This window comes from Gracilinanus agilis, chromosome 6 (assembly GCF_016433145.1).
Source record: "Gracilinanus agilis isolate LMUSP501 chromosome 6, AgileGrace, whole genome shotgun sequence".
Classification (NCBI taxonomy): Eukaryota; Metazoa; Chordata; class Mammalia; order Didelphimorphia; family Didelphidae; genus Gracilinanus; species Gracilinanus agilis.
In genome coordinates, this window is record NC_058135.1 from 243238137 (window position 1) to 243248427 (window position 10291).

The 10291-nt window shown below is 34.9% G+C and overlaps 1 protein-coding gene across 1 annotated transcript in view; it reads left to right on the plus strand.

The window, feature by feature from the left end:
* ZDHHC13 (zinc finger DHHC-type palmitoyltransferase 13) overlaps window positions 1-10291 on the plus strand; it is a 108004-nt gene that overhangs the window by 69148 nt on the left and 28565 nt on the right. The window contains exons 6-8 of the mRNA XM_044681834.1: window positions 414-558; window positions 7194-7258; window positions 10032-10194. Coding sequence (XP_044537769.1) covers window positions 414-558; window positions 7194-7258; window positions 10032-10194 — 373 coding nt within the window. The remainder of the gene's footprint in view (window positions 1-413; window positions 559-7193; window positions 7259-10031; window positions 10195-10291) is intronic.

Genomic DNA, 10291 nt, shown 5'->3' on the forward strand with positions numbered 1-10291 from the left:
TGAAAACTGATCACTTCCCAAAACTATTAGTTCCATGCCCACAGGTCCTTCATCCACAAGGACAGCCTGAGAGTTACCATCAATGTCTTGGCCAAGCACACATATTGACAGTGTGCATATATTCCCAAGGAGTGGCTAGCATTGGCAAACTCCACCTCCATTTCTTTCTGCAGCACTGTTAGATCATCCGGTTCATCACCTGCCTACAAAGCATCCCACATATATGAGATTCATTCCTATATTTAAGGTGTCTACAGGAATGAAAACAACTTTTCATGTGTATCTAATCTGCTACAATGTATTTGTTTCTAACTTAAATCTCTCATGGCTCATATAAGGTGATTAAAGTTAACATGTGCTTTTTTTCCTTCATAGTATAAAATTCAACAGTATTGTTTTGTCTTCCTTTACAGACAAGGACATTTACCTATGGTAATATTGTTATTACAGTGTGGTGCAGATCCCACACTCATTGATGGAGAAGGATTTAGTGGTATCCATCTGGCAGTGTTATTTCAGCATATGCCTGTCATAGCATATCTCATCTCAAAGGGTCAGGTATGGTTTTGAAATGTACCTTATATTTTAATTGTTATAAATTGGAACAATTTTTATTATTAATCAACTTTTGAAATAGGACTTAAATCTCTACCACAAAAGTAATCTCATGCCTCATCTTGATGTTGAGGTGACCCAGACTTCTTAAAGTCATGAGAATAATACAAAACTCTGGAAGGTTAAGCTAAATTGGAAAGACATTGAAAATGGTCTCAGTCACAGATCAGGTGTGCTGTCTGAGGACAAATTTAGCCAATGTTGTAAGGCTCATTACTAGAGAGTGTTAAAAAGGAGTGAAAGAGGAAGATGACATATCTTTGTATATCTCTTTTAGATCTTCCTCTCTAGATCTGGGAGGATGGATAGTATATAGATCTTAGAGATAGTATGAATGAAGGAGGGATCAGGTGCCCAAGGCCTAAGCCAGCTATAGTTGGTAAGGGAAGAAACACACTCCTCTCACAATAGCTATGGGTGTTATCTATTCTTCTTCTCCCTGACAGGCTTGGTTGGTTAAGCCTATCAATGGCTTCCTTCTAATAGTTGCCCAGGTTGGGACCCTTGAGAGATTAGATAGATGGTTAACCTCACTAGGCCCAACCTGAGATTGGATCAGTTGTTAATAGGCTATTGATTGGCTATTGGAAACATTGTTATCTGACTGCATTTTGATTCCCTCCTTCCCAAGGGCTGTGGTAGAATAACAGCTCGGGAAAGGTACTTGTTGGTAAATCACTGTATTAACTATTAATGGGGAAAGGAAAACAAGGTAATAGGTTTGAGGATCTGGGAACCCTATTGCTATTTATTGTTTGTCTACTAAGCTAATCATTGATCAGGGCTGGAGATTGCTGGGCTGGTAGAGGCTGGAAGTCTTCACCCTCTCACTAACTCTGACCTGACCTGGCCACAGCCAAGCCAGAGATTAGGGAAGGCTATTGATGTTGATGTTGATGTATGATTTATATGCTCTCTCAGCTCTACTATCAATGGTATTGATTGATCACTGGCTCTCTCTCAGTCAGGTATAGGTTACAGGTTCAGGCCTACCGTCTTCCACCCTTCACCTCCCTCTGTCCCAGTTCTTGCTCCAAGCGAAACTTCCTCAAATTTCAGCTCTGAATTCTAAGACCCCTCAAGTCTGAGACCCCCAACTATTGTTCCTAGGTGGTATTTATAAGGTGGAGCCAACTGACTTTTGCCCCTGGCTCATGGCATCTGGGAACATTTCAAATTCTCAACTGCCATCCCTGTCAGTCAAGGTGGCATTCATCTTATCCCAGATAATGATTTTAACAAGAGTCAATCATTAGGTGATGAACTTTATGGCCACGGTGAGCCATGAACTATAAAAATTCCAAGTAGCCCTCATTCTGATCCCATAAAATGGAGAAAAATGGGTACTAAGTATAACACAGTTATTAATATTATATGATTTTTGTTTAATGGATAATATATTGGTAGAATGTTCAAGAAACAAACCATATCTGCTTTAATATTCTTGTTATAAATGTAATTGATAAATAGAAAGTAATTATAGTAGATGCAAAGACAGTTCACAATTTCTCATCAAAGAAATAAATAATAGGATGGTCAGGATTGGTTTTATCATGCCTGTTGAGGCAATAAGAATCATTTTATGAGTTCCTTGATCATGTTAACAAGGAGGTATAAGCACATAGACCACCATGAAAATACTGAGCTTATGAGTTCATATGTATTGCAGAAGATAAAGTAGAAACATTCTATAAAGAATTTGAAGAAATCCTCCTAATCAAGTGCAATATGTAGTGATACTTGATGACATCAGAGTGAAAGGGGGTACAGAAGAGAAAAGATGAAAATGACATGGTAAAAATAAAAAAGTAAAAAAGCTTGTTTACTTATACTTAAAAGCTTCTTGCCTATTTAACATGAATACTTCCTTCAAGGTGAATGTTGGTTATAAGGAACACTGAATAATATCTTAACAATTGAAAAAAAGGCTAGTAGTTATCCATATAAGAGAATCACCTATTTGTGAGCTGTCAGGTCAAGAAGCAAAAGTACAAATTGAGACAAAAATTACAATAAAGAACGAAAATGAAAAAGTAATAATAATGCATACGATTACAACAGCATTATTCTGACCTTTTAAACAAGCTTCTGATTATGAAAAATGAGAAGACAAAAGGAGATAAAAAGTTTATGAAATTCCTTTGATAAGTTTAAGTGACTCAAAAGACTTTTTACCACAAAAGGGCAATAGGTAACAGCTTAAAAGAAATTAATGCCTTGCCTAGGAAAATATGTAGTAGCCAAGATCAACATTATATTAGAATAAAAGATTATTTACTGCAATGAAGGAAGAGACAAGATGAGGAAGTATCAGCTCACAAAATAGAGAGAAAATGGTTGAAGTGAAAATGAACTTACTGGACACTGCTATGAGGTTACTAAGCCAGACCATCCCAAGTCTGTTGATAGATAAGAATAGAAAGAGGATAATAAAATAGTACATGAAACAAGATAGAATCACTACTTTTGGACTGTACCACCTCAATAGCCAGTTGAAAAAATGGTAATGACATAAGATAAAATTGGAAACAAAGATGTCTCTCACTATCTACATATGTGGCACAATTTTAAAGACTTTTGGAATTTGATTTTTAAAATATCTCAAAGTGGTTCATATTCTAAAAGAAAGGAACATAGTATGGATGGTACTGTTTCTTGGTTACATTACAATCTCTATGGATGGTGGGGTCCTTTGGATGTTCTTTTTTGCATATGGCATTGTGCTGATTTCCTCTAATTCTAGAATATTGGATTACTTCCTGGAAGAGGTCTATAATGATAATGTCTATTGCCTAGAAGTGAGCATGCATTTGGATGAACACTATATAGAACTTTTCCATCAGTATGTATATCTAGGATAGACATTACTGATAGACAACAAATTTGGTCCAGAGTTGGATAGGAGGAAAAGAGTGGATTAGATTTGCTTTTGGTAAACTGCAGAGCTCCATTACTGATTTGAAGCTTCCCATGAAAGAAAGCAGTTATCCATATTTTTAATACAACATTTTCCTATTGTTGCCATATGATAGAATATGACTAATTCTGAAGGGCAATGGAGAGATGCATAGTAGGTGTGCAAAAGTTATAACATTAAAATTAATGAGGGATCCTAAAGAACAGGAGAAGAAGATGACATCAAGGAATTGTGATAGAAAGAGAAGATGGGTAGATCATATGACAAGAATTGAGAATGACAGGTGGACAGCCAGTGTGCTCCACTGGTGGTCTCACAATATCAAGAGAAAGTGAGCATGGCTTGTAGTGTTTAGGTGATGCCCCTGTGGTAAACTAATAGGAGAACGTGGACAAGAGTCATATAGGATGTGGTAGGCATGGATGGATTTCCATTTGCATCACTGAAAGGAACTCAGGAATTGATAAGGAAACAGATCCATTGAATACTGTTATTACAAATAGGTGAACAAGAAGTCATTGGCAACTCTCTGCTTACAGACCTACTAGTTCATCTTTATAAAATCCTCATGAGAATGGTCAGTTTATTCATCAAGTTTATGCTTAATGAAAACATGAGAAGAGAACAGACCAGCTTTCACAGACATATTTCTACAGCAGACTCCATATTTATAATCACATTTTGTCTGAGAAAGATAGAAGAAAGAAGATCTTGTTAGGCCTATTTGTTTGCTGATTAAAATAAAAAGATTTGACTTGGTAGAACACAATGAAAGGTTTTCCTCAAACAAGATGTTTAAACATTTATGTTAAAATCATCCATGTCTCTCTAACAGATACAACCACAACGATCACTTTGTATTCTACTGAGTACCATCATCATCAAGCAAGGTATAAAACAGAAATATATGCTTGCCAAAATAGAATAAATAAAACAAAATTTCTTTTCAATGGGGATGTTTTCCAAGTGTTCCTATTTGTAAAACACAGAACTCTGACTCCATCAAACCCTCCAGGGCAATGTTAATGAGATCCACTAACACTAAAGTACTGGCCTGGTCATCCATACTAGACTACTAAAGGATATGAATAACACATAATGAACAGATCGTCACATATAGTTTAAGGACAGTCCCTGTAGTTAATTCATTATTATTATTATCATCATCGTCATGATTATTAGATACATGCAAAATCTTAGACTAGTGTTACAATTGAACAGTAAACTGGATCCACAACTAAATAAGAGGTCAGGCTAAAATCATGTTTGAGAAATTTTATAGTTTTTCCAAAACTTCTTTCTCCTGCAAAAGTCCACCTTTTTTAAACACCAGTATTTTCTTGGTGATGCCTATGACTCTCAGTAGGGTCTGTGAAATATTTAAACATGCACATACATACACATACACATATTCTGTCTTTGTCTCTCTTTCTCTTTGTCTCTCTCATATGCTGAGTGACCACCTCAGAGAGGATTTATCAGGAGTCATAAATAAGAATCTCTCAAGCTAATATACCATTGATGTATGATCTAAATGATAGGAAAAGTATATGCCTTGAAGCAAAGAATCCATTAAAGTATGGAAGTTTTCATTGAACCTTAAAATATCTATACCTTGCGTAGGTATTGAGCACTACATTTTTATCTACTCTATTCAGGCATAAAGTAAAGACCATTTGGCTCTGCAGAACTTAACTAGATGGAAGCCTGTGGTAGTTTTCCATGTGAACCCAACAATTTCCATTATATCTTTAAAACATATCTTTGGAACCTGGGTTTTTCTTTCAGTGACATGTAAAAAATGTTAGTACAGCCTAAGAATTAACCCATCACCCATAGAGTAGATAAAAGGCCAATTTGAATCACATTTTTACATGTATTTAAAAATAATTCTGTGAAAAAAGACTTGCCCAATGAGGCATCCATTTGTAGTTCAATATGATAGGTTAAATTACAGGCTACTAGAAGTGGAGTTTTCATTGGCAACTATATCTGCTGAAGACATGTGCTTTCTGGTGGGAAAACAGTTTACATACCAGCAGACTTAGACTGAAAACATGTTTGCACAAATGCTATCAAATGATTGCAGTTGGTTTAAACAAGCACTTTCCATCAGTCTGAGCTAATTGAAGTAGAATAATTATAACCTCTTGAGTCATAAATTAGAAAGGAGTAGGAGTAATAAAGAATTCTTCCATATCCTTCCCTTTGGTTGTCTTCATATAAGGCATTCTAGAAGTTTTAGGGCAGTTTTATGCTATTGAAGCTAAAAGATTTTGGGGACACTGTATATTTCAGTACTTAAAAGCACATATAGCCTTTATTAATTAAAGGCAGTATTTGCTGACTCTGTTGTACATGACTATATACAGCATATCTCTGAATCATAGAACCTCAGATTTGGAAGGAGCCCACAGAGGCCATCATGCATCCTTGAGGTATTGAAGTTTATTTGAAAAAAATTTCCTTCCCGAACAGGTACTTCCTCTTTAACACCCTGCATAAGTAGTCCTTCAGCCTCTGTCTGAAGACCTCAAATGAGAGGGAACTCAACAAATCCATGGGCCTTTTAATAGATTTGAGCATGTTTCTGATGAAGCTACTGTGTGTAAAACTGTAATCCAGAGTATGGAAAGAGTTTCTGAGGTTGTTGTCTCTGATTCTCATTTATTATAACCATAACTTGCTGATTGCAAAGAGTTCCATCATTGTCTTTTCCAACTTTCTTCCTATCTCATTTTCTCAAAGGATTGAATCATACCCTATTTCCTTTTAAATACTAGTATAAAAGCCACTTCAGTCTATGGAATAAAAGACATTAGATTAATCAAAATGCTGTCTGAACTATCTTTACAACTATGGTGCTGGATTGTATGGTACAAAGTATTTATGTTGACAAAATAAAGAGAATTCTAACTACATATTTGCATGACATATTTGAAAAGTTTCTCCACCAAAGTCCTCCTCTGATGTCTCATCATGACATAAAAGGGACCCTGGGTTCTTGAAAAGTAGACCAACAGAGTACAAGCTCTGCCAATTCCTATCAAACCATAAAAGCTTTATGTTCAGTTCTAACACTGGACTGTTTTTGTCATCTGAGGACCCGATTCCCTAACTGGAGAAAGGTGAATGAAAGAATGTTCATTATGTGTCAAGCTTTGTACTAAGTGTTGAAAAGACAAATACAAAAGCAAGGACTATTCCTGCCCTCAAAGAGCATACGTTCTAATAGAGGCAGATAATACATATAAAAGAGTGCTAGCCAGGAAGGATATTTGGCTTGAAAAATTACAGGACAGGGGATTAGAGCCATAGAGGAGTGAAATGAAGTGTAGCTATAGCCACGCTTAGCTGTAGTAGGTGATTAGTGCAACCATTAGTCAGGATGTTGGAGCCCTAGAGGGGGCAGTTCTAGATATTAAACGGTTAAATCCCCAGGACTTGGTTTCTGGTACAGGCAGCTTGGAATCTAGTGGAGGGATGTCTTGAAGATGAAGTTGGCCAATGAGTGATGCCTCAGCAGTTTACAGAGATTGTTTACTAAGGTATAAAGGAACTAGGCTCTATATTCATAGTTGAGAGATCCCATGCAACCTTGAAATATTGAAGTATATATGAAGAGTGATGTTGAACAACTCTTCTCTTCTTTTTGAAATAGAGTATAGATACAACAGATTTAAATGGGCAAACACCACTCATGCTGTCAGCGCACAAAGTACTTGGGTAAGTAATGAGCTTTATTGAGTTGTACTTAGTCTAATTCTCAATTTTTTTACATATATGTATTTCATTAAGTCTGTGTAGGTTGAAATTTGAAAATGTACTAATAAAAGAATTGTAGTAGAACTGTGAATAGTCTTTTTGATGTAATTGCATTTTGGAACACCACTGAAATGTGTTTTCTGAAAGCATTGACTTGTTATGATGAAAAGTCTAATTTAATGATGATTAAAAATTCGGATTGATTATAGATTCAGTGGTGCAGGCTCATTAACTTGACTCGTGTTTCTAAGTTTAGGGATGCGGATTTTTTTTAATGGCTGTAGCCTGAAATCTAAATGATAAAATGTAGCTCTGCAAAAGAAAGGTATAAACCTCATAAACATATTCTTTGAGCCCTCTATGAATGTACTGTAGATACTGCAAGAATATTAAGTATAATTGATTTGGAGAAAAATCATTTTTATATACAATCCTATGAGGCACTTAAAACTTTAGCTCTTTTCTGTATTTGTCGTCACAAATCCATAAGATTGTTAGCCATGAAAACTGGTGTTTGTGCAAAAGCTCTATATTTTACTTTCAGTGTTAGCGTTTTCCAGTAGTCTGCCCTTCCATAGATCAGCTGTCAGCTTTTCATTCTAGAAACCAAATTTGAAACAAGAGAAGCCTATGCTTTTATAATGCTATTCATTTAATTTTTTATTTATCATTTTTTAAAATGTTGATTGATGCCTTTGTTTTATGCCAGCATAATATTGACACCTCACCACCCTTTATTTGTTCTCTCCCTTGAAATAAAGAAAATCAGTTAAGCAAAACCAGAGACTTTAATCTGACAACCATATTCCATTCCCATTTTGCCTCACTTGGCTACAAAGAGAAGGGATATATTTTATCATCTGTTCTCCAAGGCTAAACCATTCACATTTTTTTTTACTTTTTATACTTTTATTGATATTTTACATCACTTTTCATTTCCCCAAATATCTTTTCCCTCCTTTCAGCTCTTATGAAAAAGTATATAAATTAGGCAAAATTTAGTTAATCAAAAATAGCTTATATGTTAGTCAGGTAAAGCATGTATATGGTGCTTCACAACTACAGTTTCTTTATCAATAAAAGAAGGAGGTAATGCCATTCATTTTAAATCCCCAAAATTTGTTGTTTTTGTCTTCTCTTTCTTTCTTGTATCAGTTTCCATAACCATAATATCAAGTTTGAAATGCCATCATTTCCTTAGAAACTAGAAGAGAAGTGGCTATTTCAGTATTTAGGTTCCTTAGAGCATCCATAGTAGAAAGGAACAAGTTGATGAGATGTGTATAAAAATATTTGGTTTTCTAAGCTATAAAATGAGGGCATTGAACTAGATGATTTATAAGATTCTCTGCAGTTTTGCTTTTACTCCATTGGATTCTGGCCCATCACTTTAAGATAGATGAAGATTCAGAGTTTCTCTTCATTTGTCCATACTATTCAAAATAGATAAAATATGAGCTATTATTATTAGCTTTAAGAAAAGCCATAGGAATTTCACTTTCTTTGCCATAATAATTTTTTTATTTTATTTTTTTAATTTAGGGCATGCTATAAATTCTGGGAAAGCAATGGGAATATGATATTTGACCATCAAATTTGTATCAGTATTTAAGCTCTGCCAAGTGACCTTCTACGAAGATGACATTTGGAACCATATTTTATACAGTTCTACTTTCCCACAATCTCTAGGAAAATTCCTTGCCCATAATAAGTATTTAATAAATATTTCTTGATTTGAGTTTTCAGATTTCTTTAGGTGAATTTATGAATTTCACTAATGCACAACTGGTCAATTTTATTTTTTTTATATTATTCACTCTTATTTGGTGGTTCTTTTCTCCCATTTTTGTCCCATCTTTTCTCATTTTCCTAGCTAAACAGTAAATTCTCTGAAGTCATGCATTTATTCATTAATTTATTTATTCAACAATTAATATATCTTATTCTAAAATAAAATAAATTAAGTAATTGTAAGTATTAATATACATAGAAGCAATGTGACATAAGAGATACAGGAGATAGCTGGGGGCCCAGTGGTTAGATTACTGGGCCTGGAGTCAGGAAGACCTAAATTCAAATTCATCCTCAGATATTTACTAGCCACAAGATTCTGGACAATTCATTTAACTTCTGTCTGTCTCAATTTCCTCAATTGTGAAATAGAGATAATAATAGTACCTACCTTCTAAGGATTTTAGAAGAATTAAATGAGATAATATTAGTAGAGGGTGGAGTATAACGTCTAGCAAATAGTAGGTGCTATATAAATGCCAGCGATGATGATGATGATGATGATGACAATGACAATGATGATGACGATGACTGGATTTAAAGTCAGGAAGCCTTGGATTCAAATATCACCTCTGACACTGTGTGACTTTAGCAAGTTACTTAACATCTCTGTGCCTCAGGCAGCTTTCTAGGACTTTCTCTATGAATAGATCTAGGTTGTTAGAGAGGGTTCCCAATGTAGATGAAATCTCATTTCCTTTGCCTGTGCGCGCGCGCACACACACACACACACACACACACACACACACACACACACACATATATATATATATATTTATAAGGAGATAACATTGGAGTAGATGTTCCACATTACCTCGCATAACATGTTGTAGGCACCTAATAAATATTTTCTGGTGCATTTAGACAATGTATATAATTTCCTAGTATAAGTTATCTAATGCTAAATACATTGTGTTACTTATCTTTTTTTTTTAATATGCAGACCAGAACCCACTGGATTTCTTTTAAAGTTTAATCCTTCTATCAATGTAGTAGATAAAGTTCACCAGAACACTCCACTCCACTGGGCAATTGCAGCTGGAAATGTTAGCGCTGTTGACAAACTTCTGCAAGCCGGTTCAAGTCTGGATATCAGGAATATCAAGGTATGAGTATGTGTTTGTCCCCCATTAATTGTTTCTTTGACTAGAAAAGTGATGAATCAGAGGAATATATATATATATATATATATATATATATATA